Source organism: Pelodiscus sinensis, chromosome 5 (assembly GCF_049634645.1).
Source record: "Pelodiscus sinensis isolate JC-2024 chromosome 5, ASM4963464v1, whole genome shotgun sequence".
NCBI lineage: Eukaryota > Metazoa > Chordata > Testudines > Trionychidae > Pelodiscus > Pelodiscus sinensis.
The window spans coordinates 66,044,579-66,068,709 of NC_134715.1; the positions used below are offsets into that span (position 1 = coordinate 66,044,579).

Sequence of the window (24,131 nt, forward strand, 5' to 3'; positions counted from 1 at the left end):
ATGACTCTAGTGGAATGTGCTCATATGTTGTTACAAGGAACCTCCTCTAACAAAGCCTGATACAGCCCGAAATGCAGTGCGAGAGCCTCCGAGAAGAAATGGGTTGACTCTTACTGTGGTTTCCTATAGACAGAAACAATCTTGGAGAGGATCTGAACAGTCTAGTGCATAGTACTCTGCATAAGTCAAGCGAAAGTAAAAGCAAAGTACTCTGCATAAGTCAAGCATGTGCATCTTAGATTCGAATGAGTTCACATGTGGCTTGGGGAAGAAGGTGTACAGTCTGATTGAGTTGGAGGAATGACCTTGTCTTGGAGATGGTACGTTAGGTAACATTCTCTTCGAAAAAGGTGGTATACAGGGAGTCTGCCATCAAAGCTGCAATTTCTCCCACCCACCTAGACAATGTAATGGCTATGAGAAAAGTATTCATAGAGAAGCGCAAAAGAGAAGCAGCCATTGGGTCAAATGGAGATAGAGTAAGAGTGTACAAACCGAGATGTAAGTCCTAAGGGTCCACTGGTGGGGTGATAAAGTGCTTGTAGGCCTTTCAAAAACCTCTTAGTAACGGTATGTGCAAATATTGACAAGTCATCTATATTGAGGTGCAAGGTTGTTGTAGCAGCAAGGTGAACCTTGATGGAACTCATGCCAATGCTCGCTTGTTTCAAGCGCAGGAAGTCATTGAGTATGAAGAGTAATGAAAATGTAGAGGGGGCAACTTGATGGTCTAAGCACCATACTGAGAATCTCTTCCATTTTTTAAGGTGAGTCTTACAGGTGTTCTGCACCCTACTGTGCAACAGAACTCTTTGGACTGTTGTCAACACTCTAGTTCTTATGCAGAAAACCATTCAGGAGCCAAGCTTTCAGATGCAGCATGTGAAGGTTTGGATGACTGGTCTGGATTCTGGCCTGGAAGAGGAGATTTGGTTAGGAAATTGGTGGTATGCATAACCATCCTAGTTAGGAAGGGAAACCAATGTTGTTGCAGCCACAATGGCGCTATGAGAATTAGGCATGCTTTGTCCTTCCTTGCCTTGTGGACAACCCGAAAGGCATAAAGAAGAGGGGATGACCTGCTGATTAGGAAGGCATCTCCCACGGAGCCTTTCCTCATGTCGACTCTTGAGCAGAATTGGTGACACTTTTTGTTGGATTGTGTGGCGAATAGATCTATGGTGGAGTGACTCCGCTGATGAAAAATCCATGACAAGATATCTGGGTTGAATTCCCTCTTGTGGTTGGTGGGAAGGACTCAGCTGAGGGCATCGGTAGTCATATTGAGGGTGCCTGGAAAGGTATAGCCATGGAGTTAAGAATCATCTGGATAATGGATGTACATTGGGCTTGTAAACTGTTCTGAGCCAGCCCTGTAGACATTTCATATGGAGGGAGCATTGTTGAAAACAAAATTGCACGCTGCCATGTGGCCAGGAGCTGGAAGCAGTCATGTGCTGTCCTTCTGGGAATGGATTGCAACACTTTTACCAAGGCCCCTATTTTGTTGAAACAGTCTGTGGGAAGAAAAGCAATGGCACTTGTAAAACTGAGACAGGTCCCTATGAATTGAATCTTCTGAGTAATGGTTAATGTTGATTTGGTTTCATTTATTTGCAGGCTAAGTGTTGGAATAAATGCCTGGTGATTGATAGCGAGTGACGTGAGTAGTCTTCAGAGCATACTTTGACAAGGCTGTTGTCCAGGTAAGGAAATAGATGGCATATCATGACACTTTGTTTTTGCAGGTGACTGAAAATCTTTGAAGAAACTTTCAGAACTGTACAAAGGCCAAATGGTAGAACTTTGTATTGGTAGTGCTGTGTACCTAAAACAAATCAGAGAAAATGTCTATGAGCTAGATGGATGGAAATATGAAAATATGCAAGTCAAGAGAGGAAAACCAATTGCCCTGTTCCAACACTGGTATAAAGATAGCAAATGTCACGATCTTGAATTTCTGCTTTTTAACTAATTTGTTCAGTGCTCACAAATCCAAGATGGGTATCCATCCTCCCCCGACTTCTTCTCCGTGAAGAAATAATGTGAACAACCACCTTTTCTCCAAAATTGTATTGGGACTATTTCAATCACGCCTAGGTGAAGGAAATGTTCCACCTCTTGTTGGAAAGGATTTTTGTGAGAGTGGTCCCTAAACAGGGAATGGGGAAGGGCATAACAAGGGGGTATAGGCATGAAGGGAATAGTATAACACTGTTCAATTATCTGGAGCCCCCATATGTCAAAGGTTATACGTTGCCAGTTGTTAAAAAATTGAAGTAGACTGATGAAACTTAAAATTCCAAGGATGACATTGGAATAGGCAAGAGACTTTCTCTACTCTCGACATGATGTTCAAATTTGCTTGCTAGATTATTGTGACTGTTGTGAATTATTAGGAGGCAGATGTCATCATTTATTTCTGCCTCTGCCATGATTCTGCTGATGCTGGTCTTGTCTCATGTATTGTTGGGTGTACTGTGGATATTGTGGCCCAGGGTAAGGCTGGTACTTGTATTGCCTCCTTCCAGGTGCTGGGTTATGGACGCAGAGACACCGGGGTGTTGCTCTGGAATCTTTCATTGAGTGGATGAAGTTGTTAGTGTTGCCCGCAAAGAGATTCTGTCGAATGGGAGATCTTCGACAGAAGATTACATTTTCCTAGGGAAAGAAATGGAATTGGACCAGGAAGCTCTCCTGATTACTACTTCAATCGCTGTTGACTGTGTAGCCGCATCGGCCATATCTATGGTGGCCTGTGGGGCTGCCCTAGAAATTGTATGGCTCTCAGTAATTACAGCCCTGAACTGTTGTATCTTTGCCTTCGGAATGTCCAAAATAAAGTCATTAAGTTTGGTATAATTCCTGTAGTCATATTTACTTAACAGAGCAGTGTAGTTTGCCATTTGGAATTGTGATGTTGAGGACATGTATACTTTGTGTCTGAACAAATCAAGCCTTTTGCTGTCACAATCAGACAGCGTGGATCTGAAATGTTGCTACTTGTTCTTTTGGCATGTAGCTTCTATCACCAACGAATTAGATATAGGGTGAGTAAAAAGCAACTGAGAGCTCTTGGATGAAACAATATTTTTTGTCAGCTTCCTTACAAGTAGGCGCTGCAGTTGCAGAAATTTTCCAAATCATCTTTGCCCCCCAGCCTCGTGATTGCTGGATTGATGGGTAGTGATATTCAGAATATGTCACAGAATGCCAGATGTCCGTCAACTTGTGTTGGTTTTTGGTGACCTCTTGGAGCACTGAAGATATTCATTTTAAAAGGTCCTGGAAATATGCAAAATGATCTGTTGTAGTCAGAGGAGGAGGAGGAGGCATGATTGCTTCATCTTGTGACGAGGATTCGTTTGTGTTCAGCAAGGTGTCAGGTGATGGGTCAGAGGGGTCCCTTTCTAGGGCTTGCTGTTGGTGGGGAGATGGGGACTGCAGTGGAGGGGAATGTTGCAGTACACAATGGTGTTGCCGAGTGTGGTGGTGTCTGTGTCGAGATTGCCAGGGACTCCGGTATTGCCATCATGGGTATGGCATGGGGGGTGGCATACAAGGGTTACAATACCATGGTGGCATGCTTCTATGCCTGAAATGTAGTGGGTGAGTTCTGGCAAAGTAGATGGAGTGGTTGGAGAGGGGGAAATTATTTGGAGAGAAAACCACATCCACATCCTCTTCAGAGTTGGTGGAAAATCTTTCTAGTGACAAAATGGGTTACGGTGCTAGAATACTAGGAGAACAATCAGTACCGAGGAAAGGTGAAAAGTGGAAGAAATCAAGAGGTCCCTATGTTGCATACATTGCTGTGCTGGCACAGAAGGTGCTGTGGTTGGCTGCACTGATGTTATCTGTAGTGCCAGATGGTCTCAGTACCAGATGGCGAGGTGATTTGGTCCGTGCCATTGTGGTGCCAGTATCGGTGCTGAGTGACAAAGTGTCAGGTTACTGGAGTTTAAGGGAAGCAGTTAGGTCACTGCTGCGTCCATGGGGGAATGTTTGCACCAAAAGTGTGTACAAAGGGGGCCATGTGAGGTGTCAAACAAAAGCTTACTTTCTACTGATTCTGTATATGCATTCCATGTATCTGTATAATGTCTGTGTGTGGAGTTATGAATATGTACTCTGTATGGAGAATGGAAGTTTCTCTGTATGCGGTTGAGCAATTGGGCTCAGCCTATGGACATGCTAATTAGCAAGGCTCCAGGGACAATAGGTCTCTTAAGTACCAGAGACCCACCTGGGAAGGAATCTAGGTGCCTGGTCAGAGACCATGTGACTCTCTCCAGCTTGGAAGAAGCTTAGGGGAGGTGGGGGGGGGGGGGGGGAAGAGAAGAGATAAATAGGTCAAGATGCCATCTTGGTCTTCAGATCTGCTCCTGGCCCCAGATGCAGCTTCGCAGGGAATCACGAGCCAGGAAGAACTGTGGACCCATCCTGACATAGGATGTACACCAAAGACTTTTAAACCATCAGTTCTAACATCTCTGCTGCGAGCCTACATGGAGAACTGGGAGATCCGATGCCTGTAATGTATAATATTTTAACAACTTTACTCTCATGCTTTTCTTTCTCTTAGTAATAAACCTTTAGATTTTAGATTCTAAAGGATTGGCTCAGTGTGATTTGTGGGTAAGATCCAGGAGGTAAATTGACCTGGGATGTGTGGCTGGTTTCTTGGAACCGGACAGAACTTGTTTGGAGAAGGTGAGATTGGGCTCTAAAACTCCTCACTTGTGTATGAGGCATGGGGCCATCTGGGGCATGGAGAGAGCTAGGGTGTCAGAGGGGTTTTGCTTATGAGGCTTCTGGCTGTCTAGGCAGGCAGCAGAAGTGCTCTGTGGGACTGGTTTGTGGCCTGTTTGCCAAGGTCTCCAGTCTGGGGGCTATAGAGAGCCCTGAATTTCAGCAATTCGCCCTGAGCAGACGCCCTTAACTATGCCCAGACCCAGCTCCGTCCATCACACAAACTTGGCACTGGGATTGCTTGCGGTGACAGCAAAATGTTCTTGGTGCCTGATGGTGCTGCAGAAGCCTGAAGCCTCGGAGCTGAGTTTTGAACTACCTGCTTTCATTGCAAAGCTGGAGATGACTGGTGTGTGGTAAGTGCTCAGGAACAGTACTACCATGTCTCTTGGAACCGAACATGTTGGTGAGTGCTGTTTCAGTGCGGAGGCCTCCTGAGTCAGAGAAGACGTTGACTTTTTCTTGGGCTTTTTGGTCCTTTGTGTTTGTGGCTTTTCAGGCAGCTGGCCTGGATTGGAAGCTGGTCAACAATTTCTTGAGAAGAATGAGTTTGAAGTCTCGGTCTCGTCAAGCTCTCGATTTTAAATTTGCACAACCCAGGGATTTTTGAGAAACATGTGCCTTGCCGAGGCATCCGACACATTGTGCATGTCCATCAGACACCAGTATGGGGTCTTCACATGAGGAAAAGCGCTTAAAGCCCAGTGAGCCAGGCATAGAGCCAGCTATTTAACTAAGGGAAGGGATTAACTGGGAGGAAAAAAAATCTTTGTTTTAGAACTATAAACTGTGAACTGCTAAATAACTAACTGAAGAATAAAAATAGACTGAAAAGGGAATTACTTATCTAACATGTGGGATGAGGTAAGGAACACTGCTGAGCTCCATGTCTGGCTAGAGGCAGTAGAGAAGGAATTGGGGTTTGGGGAAAGGGGGTCTTGCGCATGCACGATGCCTGCAAACTAGGAACACACAGCTGCAGATGCGCGCATGCGCAGCTCCTGGTACAGTGCTCTGAAAACTCTGATTGAAGGCTCAGCAACGGTGCACCAACCTCATGTGGAGCACCCACGGGGACATCTCTTGGAGCAGCAGTTAGGGGTGCTTTGCAAAGCAAGAGATCAATTGCTTCAACAACTGGTACTGACAGTAAGAAGGAACTGAGCAGGCAGGGAGTTGCCAGGGACCTATAAAAGTCACCATGAAGGTGCTACTCCAGGCTGACTTGATGGGTACTGACGATTATGCACACAGAGTGAGCACACATCTACTGGAATGGTGAGGAACATGAAGTTGAACATCTGTTTTATCTCATGAAATGGCAAGGCAAGTTTTACACATTCTCAGGGCCGATAATTGAGGGCTGGGGAGACAAAGAGGGCAGTCACTTCAGTTACTGCAATGGGCCAAGGGCTCTGGCCTAGTGCACCACTACCACTACCACTACAACAGCAGTGGCCAGTGTTCTGGCCCTTCTAATCGCCAGCAGAGTGATGGGTGGCACTGAGGGCCGGCTAGGGGAGGCATGGTGTCAGTGGGCAGGAAGGGGGGGAAATGAGGGCTGCCTGAGGCCTTCAACCAAAAGCTCTGTTCCTTCCAGGGGACCCAGAGTCGAAGCCCCACCATTTCCCAGGGCCCAGTGAAGTCTGTCACCAGTCTGGTCCATTGTCAAGGCTGCTGAGCTAGACATAAAGTTAACATTATACTAACATCTTCAGTTTTAAAACAACTTATTTTATAATCATTTTAGATTTTAGAAATAATAAACTAGAACCTCAGAGTTACAAACATGAGCGTTACAAACTGAATGGCCAACCACACCCCTCACTTGGAAATGGAAATACTAATTCGGGCAGCAGCAGAGACCAAACACAGAAACAAAAACACCCCTGCAAATCGAAGTACACTACAGTGTTAAATGTGAACTACTAAAACAATAAAGGGAAATAAAAAAAAAAAGATCTGACAAAGTAAGAACTGTTTCTGTCTTTGCTTCATTTAATTTAAGATTAAAAGCAGAATTTTTTCTGCATAATAAAATTTCAATGCAGTATTAAGTCAATGTTCAATTGTAAATTTTTGAAAGGACAACCATAATGTTTTGGCCAGCATTATGAACATACAATCTATCTCCATTCCTGAGATGATTAGTACTCTGAGGTTCTACTGTACTTTTAAATATAAGGATTTTTAATGATTTAAAAAAAAACTATTGTGGGGATCTGTCTGCTTCCCTGTTTTTACAGGTTTTTTTTCTTTTCCAGATGGAGAAAAATTGGCTATAAAATCAGAAATAAAAAAAACGAATTACGCAAAGTGCTGACAAATACACTGAAGCTGAGAAATTCACACACACACACACACACACACACACACACACACACACACACACACATATTTAGATATTACTAGTGTTGATACAAGTTTTTCAGATGCTTTTTTCCCCTTTTTTAAAATATGACATCCCTTCAATTGATTTGTACAAGTCTCAGGGAAAGAATCGTATCATCCTGTTCACTGCACGGACCCAAGAGGAACAACTGCCTTTAGCATATGGTACGTTACTGCTAATTAACTCCTGACTATTTAGACCCCCCTGGAAAAGTTCAAACCTATGCTGTCCTCAGGAAGCAAAATTACAACTCAGGGTAATCTGGACAGTGCTCGTATTGGACAATTAAAAAAAAAGCTGTTTGAAGGTTTAAACTCTTACTGATATTTGCCCCCATTGGCATACATACACTTATACCATTTGTATACTTTCTGTTTACACATCTCCAAAATATATAAATAAATATCAATATGGGCTTACCTCTTGCTGCTTTCTCTCATATTTATGTTATTTTAATATAATAGTAATTACACATATGGGAGCAGAGACATGTTGAACAATTTCCTTTGACTTACTCCTATGTTCATTTAAACATTCCTGAGTTGTTTTAAAAACAACATACAAAACTACAAGCACACACCATCTGGTTCACTCTTAAATAATCCCAAGCAGTTCATTTGGAAAGGTTTGCAAATTAAAGAAAATGGTATTAGTACATAACTCAGTTTTAATAGATTACTCAGTTCATTGCCAGTCCCAAGCTGTGGATAGCCATGTGTTCAACAAAGTTTAACTGTACATGCACAAAGGACATTGTGTACTTAAAAACAGACAACTGAATTACTAAATTTGGAACAAAAATAATACGTTAATATCTTGAAATGAAATTTGTTGGTAGTTCATTTAACTGGTATATTATGAGTTTCCCAACTGCAGTAATTATTATTTTTCCTCTAAACAGATACATGTTCTTTACTTCTTATCATAATATTTTTGGAAGAAATTTCTCATGGAGTATCTTATATATATTCTAAATTTGCATATAATTATAATAAGAAGTGCACACAGTTCAATATAACATAATAAATAAAAAGGAACAGAATTATAAAGCCATTTAAAAATCATTTCCATACCTGTGGTGTAAGAAATTTTTCTACCCGTTTGGCTAAAAAGATTTTCTCCAATATGGAGTTGACTGATGGTCTATCCCTAGGATTCCTTTTAAATAACTGTGAAAGCAGATTACGTAAATCATAGGAATAGTGCGGAGAAACAGGAGGAAAAGATCCAGAGATTATCTTCAGTACCAGGTTTTTCATGTTACCAGCTTCAAACTATTACCAGAAAGAAATAAATTAGTATATATTAATATGTAGACTGTCACGTTAGCACAGTCACAAATGACAATTTACATACACATACCAAAATAAAAATTATTTCATGAAATATTTGAAGGGCCATTATCAAAAGGACTTCTAGATTTCAACTGAGTCATTTGATAGTAAATATTTTTATTGTATACAGCTCTTCCACACTGAAAAATAAGACTACTTTTGGGATTCTGAAGTGTTTTGTGCTTTTTGGTAGCTCTGTAGCTACACTTAACCAATAAAATTGTTTCCAGAGCTGGGCAATGGTAAGTGGTAATAGACTCATAGACTTTAAGGTCAGAAGGGACCATTATGATCATCTAGTCTGACCCCCTCCACAGTGCAGGCCACAGAATGTCACCCACCCCCTCCTAGAATAATCCTCTCACCTATATCTCAGATATTGAAGCCTTCAAATACTTTGAAGACCCCAAGATGCAGAGAATCCTCGAGCTGTGATCTGTACCCCATGCTACAGAGGAAGGCGAAAAACCTCCAGGGCCTCTGCCAATCTACCCTGGAGGAAAATTCCTTCCCGACCCCAAATATGGCGATCAGCTAAACCCTGAGCATGTGGGCAAGACTCACCAGCCAGACACCCAGAAAGTTCTCTATAGTAACTCCTATCATCCCTCCATTGACCTAGTTACCACTGATAATGAATGGTCACTTAGTTACCAAGATCATGTTATCTCATCAAACCATCCCCTTCATAAACCCATCTAGTTTAATCTTGAAGCCAGATAGATCTTTTGCCCCCACTACTTCCCTTGGAAGGCCATTCCAGAATCTCACTCCTCTAATGGTTAGAAACCTTCATCTAATTTCAAGTCTAAACTTCCTACTAGCCAGCTTATATCCATTTGTTCTTGTGTCCACACTGGTATTAAGCTTAAATAATTCCTCTCCCTCCCTGGTATTTATCCCTCTAATACATTTAAAGAGTACAATCATGTCCCCCCTCAGCCTTCTTTTGGTTAAGGTAAACAAGCCAAGCTCCCTGAGTCTCCTTTCATAAGACAGGTGTTCCATTCCTCGGATCATCCTAGTGGCCCTTCTTTGTACCTGTTCCAGTTTGAATTCATCCTTTTTAAACATGGGAGACCAGAACTGCATACAGTATTACAAATGGGGTCTCACCAATGCCTTGTATAATGGCACTAACACTTCCTTATCCCGACTGGAAATACCTCGCCTAATACATCCCAAGACCGTATTTAGCCTTTTTCATGGCCATGTCACAATGGCAGCTCATAGTAATACAAAACAATGATTTGAAGTAAAATCCATACGGGTTGCAAACCTTCTTCCTTTTAGTTCAAAAGTCTGGCAATCTGATAGACAGGCAGCAAGGGGAGGAGTGTGTGTAGTTAACAGGATTAACTGATAAACCCAGGCTTATTGGTAAATCATGTAATTGACAACATGTTGACACCCCTCATGGTTACAACACTAAAGTTAATTTTAAAAGCAAGCACATATCATGAAAATCCCTGCATCAGCTCAATTATAACTCATCACTCTGAAATTTGGCACTGAACAAAATAATGAAACGTATGTTTGTAAACAGAGTTGTAATTCCAAAGTATTTCAAAGTATTTTAAAGTTTCTACTTACTGCATGTTTAAGTGTGCACATTTCATACAGAACACAACCAAGAGCCCATATGTCACTAAACAAAGAGAACAAATAAATTAGTATTTTTAGAGTAGAAACTATCTAGAAGAGTGATTCGGAGACTGTGGCTCTTTAAAGTTTGTGATTTAATTAACGAATCATGATGATTTACTATGTTAATAACCAATCAACTTGTACTAAGTAATTAGCTTATTTGCCATAGGCAGGGCTCGACAATTAGGGCAATCTACTTCCCCATGGCGAGTAGATTTTAGCCCAGTACGGCACCACAGCACGATCAGTGCATGCGCAGCGTGCCAAACTGCATGGCTGGCAAGTGGGGCTCGCCACCGCTTGTCAAGCCCTGGCCATAGGCATATGTATATTCAATCAAACTAAATATTTCTCCATCATGCTGTTTAAATAACATCAGTACCCTAGTAAATGAAACAATTAATTCACTCTACCATTGGTTTTTTGGGTAACAGGGAAACCTACTCTGGCTTCTGAATTACTGAGATCTGAGGATCACTGCACTAGGATTATGTTCGTGAAACCAGTAAGTGATCAAAATTAAGCATTTTTGCATATAGCCAACTGTATTTATTATCTTCCTATTTAAAAAAAAAAAAAAACCAACACAGCTCTTCCAAAGATAGCACCACATATTTTGGCTCCAGACTTTTTATGTAGGAATCAAGGACTATTACTTACCTGTAATTGTTGTTCTTCGAGATGTGTTGCTCATGTCCATTCGAATGAAGTGTGCGCATGCTATGTGCACGGTTCCCGGAGCGTTTTTTTCCCCCCATCAGTACCTGTCGGGCCAGCAGGTCGCCCCCTCGAGTGCCATCACTATAGCAGAGCATAACTACCCCTGCCGGCCTTCCCCCTCCTTAGTTTCTTCTTGCCCGAAACTCCGACAAAGGGGAGGGGTGGGGTGGGGTGGGGGAGGGAAACGAATGGACATGAGCAACATATCTCTAAGAACAACAGTTAAAGGTAAGTAATAGTCTTTTCTTCTTCAAGTGATTGCTCATGTCCATTCCAATGAGGTGACTCCCGAGCTGAAACCATAGGGAGGCGGGGTTGGCGATACACTGCTAAAGAAACAACGCAAAAGTTATGAACAACCAACCATAAATTTATTTAACATAACATAGTAAAGGAACTCATCTGAGGTGTTTATATCATCAGTACATACATTAGCTCCCCCCTCCCCCCTTTTTTTGTTAGGTTTACAGAACTGAACAGCGGGACCCAGAGCAGCATCATTCCTGGCCTGCTGGGTAATCGCATAATGTGCCGTAAACGTGTAAACAGAGGACCACAAGGCCACTCTACAAATCTCAACTATTGGAACTTGCGTCACAAAGGCTGTGGAGGATGCCGGAGCTCTAGTGGAGTGTGCCTTAATGTGGGGCAGCTCCCTGTGTGCCAGAATATAACACTCCCGGGTACACGAAGAGATCCAAGAGGACAGTCTTTGTGCCAATACTGGTGACCCCTCCATTCTTTCTGCAAAAGAAATAAACCACTGAGATGATTTGCGAAAGTGCTTCGTTCTGTCTATGTAAAAGGCTAACGCCCTTTTTGCGTCGAGTGAATGTAAGGCCTGATACTTAGGGGAGCGGTGGGGCTTCAGAAAGAAAACAGGTAAATAAATTTATTGGGACATGTGAAACGAGGAGACTATCTTAGGAAGGAAGGCTGGGTGCGGGCATAGGTTGACCCTATTTGCGGAGAACACCAAATACGGGGGTTCTACCATCAAAGCCCTGAGCTCGGACACTCTCTGCACCGAGGTTATAGCTACAAGGAAGGCCACCTTAAGGAACAAATACTAAAGCGAGCACGTGACTAAGGGCTCAAACGGGGAAGACATAAGCCTAGTAAGCACCAGATTAAGGTCCCACTGAAGCACTGGTGCCCTCACGTACAGAAACAATCTACTGAGACCCTTGAGGAACCTCTTAACCACATGGTTGGCAAAAAGGGATCTGCCACCAACCCCAAGGTGGAAGGCAGACATGGCCGCCAAATGGACCCTGATAGATGAGGTAGATAGACCCTGGTTCAGCCCCAGTACTGGTTATCCTTGACTGCCTCTTTGAGCTGTGTCAAGCAACCCTGTCTCCCTATTGACTTTCCATAGGGAAAACCTTTTCCATTTGGCTGCCTAGGCCGACCTGGTAACCGGCTTTCTAGCAGAACCGCCTGCACACCCTCAGAACAAGCAAGCTCTAGCTCCGTTAACCATGGATAAGCCAGACCATGAGGTGGAAGGACCTGACATTTGGGCGGCACAGGAGACCTTCCTCCCAGGCTTGACTGACCAGGTCCTGACTGAGCGGAAGAGGCTGCGGCTTGTCCCTCACCATTTCCAGCAGAATGGGATACCAAAAGTGCCTGGGCCGGTCCAGGGCTATCAGTATGACCTGGGACCTGAACTGCTTGGTCTTGGCTAGGACCCTGGGAACAACAGGGGAAAATGTGTACAGCAGGCACCGAAGCCAATCGATGATCAGAGCATCCCCTCTGGACCCCCAGGCCCAGGAATGAGAAATAATGGGGGCATTTCTTGTTCACTCCCGTGGTGAACAGGTCCACCTGGGGATGCCCCTACCTCTGGAAGAGAGGCAAAAGGACAGCGTCCTTCAAGCACCATTTATGGGTTCTGAAGGAGCGGCTTAACGTGTCCACCAGCATATTCTTGCAACCTGGCAGATATGCCGTCTGGAGGTGAATGCTGTGGGCTATGCAGAACTCCCAAAGGAGAACCACTTCCTGACATAACAGAGGAGCGAGACCCTCCACCCTGCTTGTTTATATAGAACAAGGCCCATGTTGTCCATGTGGGAGAAAAATCATATAACTCCAATTGTGTCTAAGGGGGGACACTGGAGGAAATCAAAACTCTCTAAAAGAAAACTGCCGTAAGGGTTAAAAGATTTCCAGACCTCTCTCCCTGTAACAGAGAGAAATCAAATTAACTCTAATCAAGACCCTTACAATGCCTACCTCAAATTCATGGATACTCCTAGTCTGTCACAAATTATCATGTAAACTCTTATCTTTGTCACAGTTTGCCTTGTAAGACTACTCACTCCACATTCTCATGTGCCTTTGTTTTGTAAAACTTACTTCTAGCACTCCTGGTGTGAACAGAAATCTCAGAGTACTTCTGCTGAGACTTTGATATGTTAAAGAAAACAAATCAACAACTGAACTGTCTAAGCATTCTGTATAAAGGATCCCTAAACCTGTATCTCAAGGCTGACTGCTATTGTTCTCTGGTAGCTGTCAGACTGCATGCATGCATAATAAAGTTCTCCTTCTAGGTTTCTCTCCTGCCTCACTGCTTTGACGTCCAGCCTCGGACCCTTCTGGGGGCTCTGTACCCCAGGGGAGTGAGATTTCCCCCACATCCAGCAGCACTGACACTGATTTCCCTGAGAGATGGGCTAGAAGGACCTTGCAGGCTCTCCTGATAGCCCTCAGTTCCCTGACATTGATATGTAAGTCCCTCTCATGAGGGGCCCACAACCTGTGCGCCATATGCACGCCCCACCCTTCGTCCAAGACATTGTTTATCAGTCTGACCAAGGGAACCTTGGCTAGGAAGGAAATCCCCATGCACACCTCCTCCTCTCAAGTCCACCATTGCAAGGAGTCTACCACCTCCTGAGGCAACAACACGACGGAGTCACAATGAGCTCTGGCCTGGTTGAAAGATCTTGCCAACCAGGCTTGAAGAGGTCTGAACTTCAACCTAGCGTGGTGAACTACATGCATACAAGTATCAGAGGGGTAGCCGTGTTAGTCTGCATCTGCAAAAGCGACAAAGAGTCCTGTAGTACCTTATAGACTAACAGATGTATTGGAGCATAAGCTTTCATGGGCAAGGACCCACTTCATGCATCTGACAAAGTGGGTCCTTGTCCATGAAAGCTTATGCTCCAATACATGTTAGCCTATAAGATGTTACAGGACTCTTTGTCTACATGCGTACAGGCCACCATATGTCCGAGGAGCTTAATGCAGGTCCGAGCCGTTTTAAGTGGGGACAAAGGAAGTTCACGCACCATAGCTACTATAGTTCTGAACCTGGCCATGGGGAGGTACGTCCTTCCCCTTCTGGCATCTGTAAACTACCACAAATTCTATGTCCTGAGAAGGAGTTAACAGGGATATCTTATTGTTTATCAACAGCCGTAGCTGCCCAAAGAGGAACCTCATAAATTTTATATGGGCTAGCACCTGATCCCAGGACCAGCCCCAGATGAGCCAGTCATCCAGGTATGGAAAAACTTGGACTCTGTGCCTTCTGAGGAATGCTGCCACCACTGCCATGCATTTTATAAACATTCTGGAGGTAGTGAAGAGCCCAAAGGGAAGCACCATAAACTGGAAGTGGTTCTGAGCTACCACAAACTAGAGGAACCGTCAATGGCTCGGCCGTACGGTTACATGAAAGTAGGTGTCCTTTAAATCAAGGGCAGTGTACCACTCCCCTATCTCTAACACCAGAATAATGGAGACCAGTGTCACCATCCTGAACCTCAGGTTTCTGAGGCCCAAGACAGGACAAAGTCCACCCTTCCACTTGGGTATCAGAAAATAATGGGAATAAAAACCCTTGCCCTCCAAGTAAAGCGGAACTTTCTCTACTGCTCCTTTTTCAATGAGCGAAAGGACCTCCTGACATAGGAGGACCTCATGAGATGGGTCCCTGAAGAGGGACTGGGAGGGAAGGAGGGAAGGGGACAAATGCAGAAAAGGGATGGAGTAACCCATGTTTACCAGGCCTAGCACCCACTTGTTGGAAAAAGGCCTGGAAAAAATGGGACAGCCTGTCCCCAAAAGGAAGGGTGACAGTGCGGGTCTGGTAAAGGGTCCTCTGGCACACCTTCAAAACAGCTGCTTAACCTCCTGGGTGAAGGGTGGTCCCGCACTCCTGTCTTAGTCACACCATAGGCGTTGATGCCTAATGCATGAAAGAGGGGCCCCTGTAGTACCACTAATACCCCCACTTGGATTACGAGGCCAGCACCTCTTTTGGTCCTGTCAGGAAGACTGAAACCAGGACCTTCCCGACTGTCTAGCAGGTAGCTGTCTCCTCTGGGGGGGGCTGGTGTATGAATGCCCAGTGATCTGAGCATGGCCCTCACGTCCTTCAGGCTATGAAGCCTCAAGTCAGTATGCTCAGAGAAAAGTGATTTCCCATTGCACAGCAGGTCCTGAATTGTGGTCTGTACATCCAGAGGGATCCCTGAAAGCTGGAGCCACGCACTCCAACGCATGACCACACCGGAAGCCATGGTACGAGCAGCAGAGTCCACAGTGTCCAGTGCTGCTTGCAGGGCCATACGTGCTATGGTTCTCCCTTCCATGGCCATAGCTGCAAACTCCTGCCTGGAATCCGGGGACAACCTGTCCCGGAATTTGTCCATCACCTGCCACATGTTGCAAGCATGGTGGCTCAGCATCACTTGCTGATTTGCGATGTGCAACTGGACACCACCTGTAGCATAGACCTTACGCCCCATAAGGTCAAGGTGCTTGAGCTCCCTGGATTTTGGTGTAGGCCCCAGCTACCACTGCCTCTCCTTTTGAGTGGCTGCCTGCACCATCAGGGAACCTAGAACTGGGTGGAAGTAGAGGTGCTCATGCCCAGACTGAAGTACCTCTTTTCAATCCCCTTAAGAGTGGGGGTTATAGATTTGTGATCCTAACCACAGTCTTGTTCAAAGGGAGAGCCAGCTTAGCAGGGGCATCTGCACTGAGGATGTCCACCATAGGGTCTGTGTCCTTGGCCACTGGCTCTGCTTGTACCCCCAAATTCACCGTCAGTCTATGGAGCAGCTCCTGGTGCACCCTGGCATCCATTCAAGGCATGGACGGTGCCGTGTCTGCCAGGGCTTCATCGGGAGATAATAAGGATGGCTCACGAACAGATGGAGGGTCGTCCAACCCTTGAGAAGATTGGGTGGCTTGGGGAGGCTCCAGTCTGGCAGGCGACGGATTCACTGTGAGGGTCAATTCCACGGCCATCACCTGCCTCTGCAGACTATCCAACCTAGATGGATCAGGGGGCCTCGACACTGAAGTGGAAGGAGTGCTCCTTCGATGAGACACACTAGACCCCAGAGAAGGAGGCATCGGGCCCTGCCACTGGTGATAGGCCCACGGGGTCCAGAAAGGCCAGGGTGGCTGAGCCTGCAGGGGCCAGGTCTGCTGAAATTCAGCAGTGCCAGGGCGGTGCTGGGAACTGTGCCAGGAAGACTCCCTGGATGAGCCCATGGAGCGCACCGACTCTGGCTCTGACTCCGAGAAATACTCCGATACGGACCAGGGCAGCGCCATGGAAGGCAGTTTGGAGAGGTGACACGGCCTGTGCCTCTCCATAGACTATGGCTTCCCTGCATGGGCTAGCCTTGGCGGTCCCATCAACAGTGGTGCCGTGGCACCAGTACTGGGAATCTGCTGCACTGGACTGGGAGCTGAGATCACCTGCTGTGCCCGAGTCGGTGCCACCACAACATGCAGTGCCGGTGGGAGCTCTGGGCAGGTGTGGCAACCGCCAGTGCCACGGAGGCCGCCACAACCTGCTGGGTAGGGGGCAGTGCCATTGCCGAAGCCCATGTCTGTGCCAACCAGGCCACTGACAGTCGCTGCTACCGGTGCCGCCCTGGCCCCCGGTGCCACAGGCAAAACCTCTCCAGGGTGCGGAGGTGACGGAGGCCACGGAGGCGAAGCCATTAGCTTAATGAGCTCCTGTGCCACCTCAAAGGTCTCCAGGGTGTATGGGCAGGGCGCAGGGATCGGCCCCGGACTCTGGCCACTTTGAGGGCCCTTTCTCCTCCTCTGTGCACCAGTGTTGCGACTGCCTCTGGGAGAGTCTGGGCACAGAGACAGAGGGCGGTGCCGGCTGCCATGGGCCTTGCAGCTAGGCGATCTGTCTCTAGCTTCCTTCCTCTTCTTTGGTACCGGAAATTGAGACTGACACTGAGGTCTTCAGTGCCACGGTACAGGAAAGCCCTGGTTGAGTGTCCCGTACCGACACACTGCAACCTCGCAGGATGGTGCCGGTTGAAGAGCTGACTCCATAAGCAGTAATTTTAAGTGGGAGTCTCTTTCCCGCTTAGTGCGAGGCTTAAAACTCCTGCAGATCTTACAGGAGTCAGAGAGATGAGACTCTCCCAGGCACTTTAGGCAACAGTCATGGGGGTCTCCTCTTGGCATCGGCTTAGCACAGGACACAGAGGGCTTAAAGCCATGTGGGCCTGGCATCCCTCTCCCCTGGAGGAGAAAGATAACGAACTGCAACTAGCTAACTACTTAAACTACGAACTCGAAACACAAAGAAAAACTACCAACGGGCTACACTAACTCTCGCTGGGATCTGTCCGAAGAACAGAGAAGCTCCAACAACCGTCACAGGCGGTAAGAAGGAACTGAGGAGGGAGCGCACTGGAGGGGTAAATATGCTCCGCTATAGCGACGCCACTCCAGGGGGCGAACTGTCAGCCCAATGGGTACCTCTAGAGGGAAAAAAAGCTCCAGGAACCATGCACACGGCGCGCACACCTCATTCGAATGGACACGGGCAATCACTTGAAGAAGAACCACACTTATCCATTGTGTTTACATCAGGTACGGTGATAAGTGAATGGTTGAAAAAAAAGTGTATTTTTAAGAGATGCAAGTACTACTAATTTTATGCCATACACAATTCGGAAGTTTCTAGAGCATTTAAATAATTTAAGTGTCATGAGCTTCTCTTTTTAAATTTCATTTGAACAATTAATATTTAGATAGTTTCAGTACAGATTAACTCTGTGCTCACCTCCTGTGGATGGTAGAGTCTGGAAAGAAAATAACTAATTACATGTCAGGCTGGAATGTAGCCGCTGCACATAGCTGATTGGAATTAAGTCTTATTTGTCATGATGAGAGTATTTGGAGGGGTGGGGGGGGGGTGTACTTGGGAGGAACAAAAAGTGTAGGCATCGTCTTACCCCAAAACCAATGATGATTAATAGATAAGTTCCTCCAGCAGTATACCTGCCTAAGCAGATTTGAACCCATGTACATTTATACATACAAAGTCTGCCTAACACACATGAGATCAAGACTGAACTCTATACTACAGCATGAACACAATAGTTCCAAATTTCTAAGTAAAATAAGTCAACTATTCAGTCAAATGTTTTAAGGTACCTTTTATTGTTGTAAGGTTTGTTCTGACAGATTTCAGGTGACAAATAATATGGTGTTCCTATACAAGTGCGAGCCAGCTCTACGGTACTAGAATAAAAAAGGAAAACTAAAATTGAATGTTACTAGCTTACGTAAGTTATGTATCATGCAGCATCCATTTTTGCTAACTCATACTACTCATATTAATGTACATGGAACAGAACTGACTGAGCATTACCTGTTAAGGACTCTAGCTATTCCAAAGTCTCCCAGTTGTATTGTTCCATCTTTGGTTAAAAATATATTCTAAATATAGGAGGAGAATAAAAAGTCAGTTACAATTCATATGTAAGAACAAAAGCATTAAATTGTACAAAAAAGTTAAAGGGGAATACTGAAATTTTACACTGTTTCAACAACCTGCAATCCATTAGGGATAGAGTTGGATTGTTGTTGATTTTAAAATATTGGCATCTCTGTATAAACACTATTACGCAACTGGGAGGGAGATTGAAGGGAAGCCTAACATTAAGTACCTGCCTCACTTTATCACCAAAGAGTCAAAACATTTCAGTTCTATCTACTGTACCTTCGAAATAAAACCAAGTCAGAGAAAGTACCTTTTAGACCTTGTCTACATTGACATTCTAAATAAGGAGGTTACTCATCTTCCTCTAACTGACATTCTTCGAGATGAGGAACCTGAGGAACCCTGGGGGTGCTTCACATTAGGTGCTGAGCACTATCATGATTATGAGGGTTAGCCAGCAGCCTGGGGATTAAGGGGTTAACTACACCTAGCCAGGTGGAGTGACCAATAGGAATGTAGGTGGGATTTTTCAAACTGGGACAAAGGAATTTGGGTTTTTTTCTTTTCTCCCTTTTGTCTCTCGGAGAGAGTTCTCTGCAGCTACAGAGAGGGACAAGCATGTCTCTCTCTCTCTCCAAGACACCATTCTTCATTTTCTGTAAGTAGGGTAAAGTTTAGGCAGTTTCGTTAGGTTTTATTGTTTTAAGGATTGGGTATGGGATCTGAGATCTGGCACTGTTTAAAAGATGTTTTGGCTTTTCTTTGTAACTAAGTTCTAGGCCCATGGAGTTTCTCCATGAGTATATTTTGTTACCTCCCTATCTAGTCTTTATGTTTGCAACAGGAATATTGTTGTAATAATAAAGGTTCTTGTTTAAAGTTCAATGTTAGCAATGTCACTCGGGAGATGATTTTTTCACTCCTCTGAGCTAGGGATGTAAGTGACTAGTTGACCATACGATAAGCAAAAGCTTGTCAGATAGTCGACTAGTCCCTCAACTAGTTGCTCCTCCCACCCCCTTGCTGCCTCTCAGAGGCAGCAAGGGGGTGGGGGAGAGAGCAGGAGCGTGTGTGAGGGGAATCCAGTTGAAAAGCCAGTTCACTCCAGCATCATCTCCACGGGGGAAGGGGAGGCAGAGGAGTAGCGGGCACCAGGTGTGAGCCAGGAATCAGCCAATTCCTGGCTCGTGCTTAGTCCCAGAAGCTGTGCTTCTGCTTTTTAAATGTATTAAGAGACTGTCAGCTCTTAATACATTTAAAAATCAGAAGTGCATCAGGAGACCCAGCACGAGCCAGGACAGCTGACTCCTGGCTCCCACTAGGTTCCTGCCCTCTCCCTCTCCACTGTCCCTCCCTCCCTCCCTGCTGAGCTTTAGCCTTTTAAATGAATTAAGGGGCTGGTGCGCAGCTGGGGGATGCTGCAGGAGCCAAAAATCGGCTGTCCCAGCTCGTGCTAGATCCCTCCTGCTGTGCTTTAGCTTTTTAAATTTATTAAGAGCCAATATAAGGCAGCTCCCCAATTTATTGATTAGTTGATAGAAAATTCATTGACTAGTCAATTAGTTGATTAAACTAAATTTAACATTCCACTGAGACAAATAACATTATTTAAATCCCAAAATCTTCATTGAGCAGGAGTTAATGGTTGTTATTGTAGTATCTGTCAGTAGTATTTAATATAAAATTGCAAAATGAAATTTTAAAGTAGTTATGAAACTAGGGATTTGCACAAACTGTATGTATCCACCACAGGAATATTTTATATATTTATTTTGTAAAATACATGGAAGGCAGGCTAGCAATACAATTGTATATTATGACGGATAAAGCTTGTGTCCACCTAAGTGGCATTCTGTTTGATTACACTTGTGCAGCAGGTAACAGGGTCTGATTCAAGGCTCAATTAAGTCAATGGGAGAAAGGTAGTTTTAGATAAGACCAGGTTCTCTCTCCTTCCCAGCTGGGAGATAATTTAAAAAACAATAAAGGAATATATCAGGTGTATAATCATTCCACTATAACTCAACTTGAAGATATCATCTAGCATACCTGTGACTTTATATCTCGATGCAAAATTTTTCTGTCATGCACATGTTTTAGTGCTAAACAAATCTGTACAAACCAATCTATGATCTAAACATAACAGAGAAAAGCAGAGTTAGTGTTCTAGTTGTATCTGCATACCTACAGACAGTTTGAGGCCCTTAAAAATGAAGTATTACTTTTATTCCAGTTTTACTTATCTGGAGTTTACTATCATTAAGTTATGATAAAGCTGTATGCGTATATACAGTAAAACTCCAATGGTCCGGCATCTGATGGTCCAGCACTCCTGATGGTCCGGCACCATCAGGAACCCGGAAGTGCTCCAGGCAGCCGGACCATTGGAGCTGCTCTGCCCCCAGCTTCCCCGATTCAGCCGCTGCTAAAACTGACCAGCGGGTGAATCGGGGAAGCCGGGGGCAGAGCAGCTGGAGTGCTGCCAGGTAGGTCCTGTAGCGCTGCCCCTTGGGGCTGAGGGACCAAACGGGCAGCACCCCAGCTGTCCCCGATTCAGCCGCTGCCGATACTGATCAGCGGCTGACTCCAGGAAGCCCGAGGCAGAGCTGCTCTGCCCCGGCTTCCTGGATTCAGCCCCTGATCAGTTTCAGCAGCAGCTGACTTGGGTACACCTGGGACAGAGCACCTGGGGGGCTTCCGGGTTGGTCCAGTAGCACCGAGGGGCAGCGCTGCGGGACCAACCCAGCAGCACCCCAGCTGCTCTGCCCCAGGTGTCCCCAAGAGCAGCTGGGGTGCTGCTAGGTTGGTCTCGCCACACCAAGGGTTGGCGCTACCGGACCAACCCGGCAGCACTCCAGCTGCGCTGCTGCAGGCGTCCCCGATTCAGCCGCTGCTGAAACTGACCAGCAGCGGCTGAATCAGGGACGCCTGGGGCAGAGCCGGACTATTGGAAGGGGGGGCTATGAGGGGTCTGGAGTGGCATCTCCCCCACCCCACCCCAGACCTGTCATAGCTCCCCCGTCCGATAGTCCGGCATATCTGTGTAGGGATAACATTAAAATGATTCCCCCAAATGGAAGTGACTCCCCATAATTTGTTCCCCACAACTTAAAGTGTTTAGATTTATTATTCTTATTATTACTATTATTTGTTAAGATTGTTAAATGTTTAGATTCATTATTATTATTGCCCCTTTAGAATATAATGTATTAGGTCATGTAACTTAGAACTGTTAAGAATATAATCCTATGTAGCCAGAAACAGCCCCCCCTCAGTGTCCCAGGGCATGCTCAAGCTTGTGCAAGGGGCTGCTTGAAATTGACACTGCAGAGATACATTGTAACAATGCATTGTCAAGCCACTATTGACACCTGTTCTCCTTAAAACATTGTAACTTCACTCAGCACTCAGAGAATGTTTTAAGCAATACCACCCAGAAACTTTTGTAACTACAACTCTTGAATATGTAAAGTTGTTATTATACGAAATACTGTATGGGAAACATTCATTAGGGAATGTATGTAAGAGAGAGAGTGCTTGTACAATGAATGAATGGTTCTGAGAGGTGCCAGCCTGAGAATACAGCAACAAAGGGCTGAAGAAGGCGTCAGGTGCCAGTGCAACCAAAAGGTGTCCAGTGGAGAAAGTACTGGAGGTCCACCCGATGAGATCACTGACAAGCACCTGGCAGCCACCCTGGAGACATCAGCATGATGCAGCAATTTCCATAAACTGGCATACGAAGAAATTCCTATAAGAACTGGACTAAAAAACTATGGAATCAGAGTCCAAGGTTCTGCTGCCAACCCACCAGAAGCTTCAGATGCGCATCTGATCAAGACTTCGCTCCCCACTACCATCATTTGTGTACAGAGTACCTGGCCAGTATTCTGTCACAAGCAACTTCAAGGCTGGTAACTATACACAGAACTTGAATGAATGGATGTATGAATGAATGTTTATGTTTATGTGTTTATATATATATATATATATATATATATATATATATATATAAAAAATAAAAATAAAAATGTATAAGGGTTAAGTAGTGATAGGAATAAGTAGTTAAACAACGTTGTTTGCTTCTATCTTTTCTTTATTTTTTTATTATTATCTTTACAATAAATGTGGCTTTTTGCCTTATCCCTCTCATAAGATCCTGCTTGCTTTTATTTGGTATAACATTTGATAATCCGGCACCCCCTGGGTCCTAAAGGTGCCAGATTATCGGAAGTTTACTGTATAATTGGGTTATAATATTTTTAAAACATGGCCCTTGCATCCTTATAATTTTATTTCTTTTTTTGTGGGAATGCTCGTCAGTTATAGCACCACTGTATCTCAATAGCAGACTGGGGGGGTGGGGGGGAAAGAGTCTTCTTAAAATTCATTCAGAAATTAAACAATAAAGATGCCAAAGGTTTCCCTACTATCATCTGTTTATCAATTTTATATTTTTCTTTTCTTCGCTTTTATAGAATAAAAGATATAATCTCAACTACAGAAGTAATAAGAAGCATCAAATTAAGAGATTGACTACAAGCAAGGTAAAATGAATTTGATTGTTCTTATTTCATGGCTTTTCCAAGTTTACCAAGAAAGGTAAACTTACACTTTTTTTAAAAGCATGGAATGTAATTAAGCACTTCACCTTGTCAAAGTACAAACATACATCTACTTCAGTATTCAGTTCTGATATAACTTCACTTCTACATTAATCATCTCTCCTAAATCCTTATTGGTTTATAAGAAAATTTACAATGTGTTTCTCTGCCATGTGATTTTCTCTCTCAACTCTGCTTCTCCCTACATCGCCAGCAAAAACCCACTGTATTCCCAAATGTATTTTTTCCTGCTTTATTTTTAGCATGAAGATAAAATCCTCAAGGACTTCACAAATCCATGACTAATGCCCTAACGTACGACTTCACAGAATGTTAACACGATATTTTTCTTTGTGGTACATTTCCGAGATTAGACTAAATTTTTCCATGTTTTGAAGAACTTTTGAGTTAATGGATTTAATACTATGTAAAACCTTAAAGTTTCATTATGTATGCATCTATTTTCATTAAATCAAGGATATCAGAAGAGTAACAAGTTTCAATGTAATACCAATTAAAAAAATTAAAATATGTAAGATAAAATCTTGAGACAAAATCCAACAGATATAATTGATTCACCTAGAATGCCTCCATTATTATAGTTCTATTAACGAATTTGGTCTATGTTCCAATTACAGTAAACTTCCGATAATCCAGCACCTTTAGGACCCAGGGGGGGCTGGATTATCAGATATGCCGGACTATCAGAAAGGGGGGCTATGAGGGGTCTGGAGTGGGGTGGGAGGGGATGCCACCCCAGACCCCTCATAGCCCCCCCCTTACGATAGTCAGGCTCTGCCCCAGGGGTCCCTGATTCACACGCTGCTGGTCAGTTTCAGCAGTAGCTGAATCGGGGATGCCTGCAATAGAGCAGCTGGGGTGCTGTCAGGTTGGTCCCGCAGCGCCGAGGGGCGGCGCTACGACACCAACCCAGCAGCACTCCA

General features: G+C 44.6%; 1 protein-coding gene across 9 annotated transcripts in view; it reads right to left on the reverse strand.

Annotated features, from left to right (window-relative positions):
• NEK1 (NIMA related kinase 1) overlaps window positions 1–24,131 on the reverse strand; it is a 141,222-nt gene that overhangs the window by 99,969 nt on the left and 17,122 nt on the right. For 8 of the 9 annotated variants that reach the window (XM_025185930.2, XM_006111681.4, XM_075931131.1 and 5 more), the window contains exons 5-9: window positions 20,633–20,716; window positions 18,512–18,579; window positions 18,295–18,381; window positions 10,072–10,126; window positions 8,218–8,418 (exon numbers count right to left, since the gene is read on the reverse strand). In XM_025185930.2, coding sequence (XP_025041715.2) covers window positions 8,218–8,418; window positions 10,072–10,126; window positions 18,295–18,381; window positions 18,512–18,579; window positions 20,633–20,716 — 495 coding nt within the window. The remainder of the gene's footprint in view (window positions 1–8,217; window positions 8,419–10,071; window positions 10,127–18,294; window positions 18,382–18,511; window positions 18,580–20,632; window positions 20,717–24,131) is intronic. The other variant, XM_006111682.4, reaches the window with a different exon arrangement.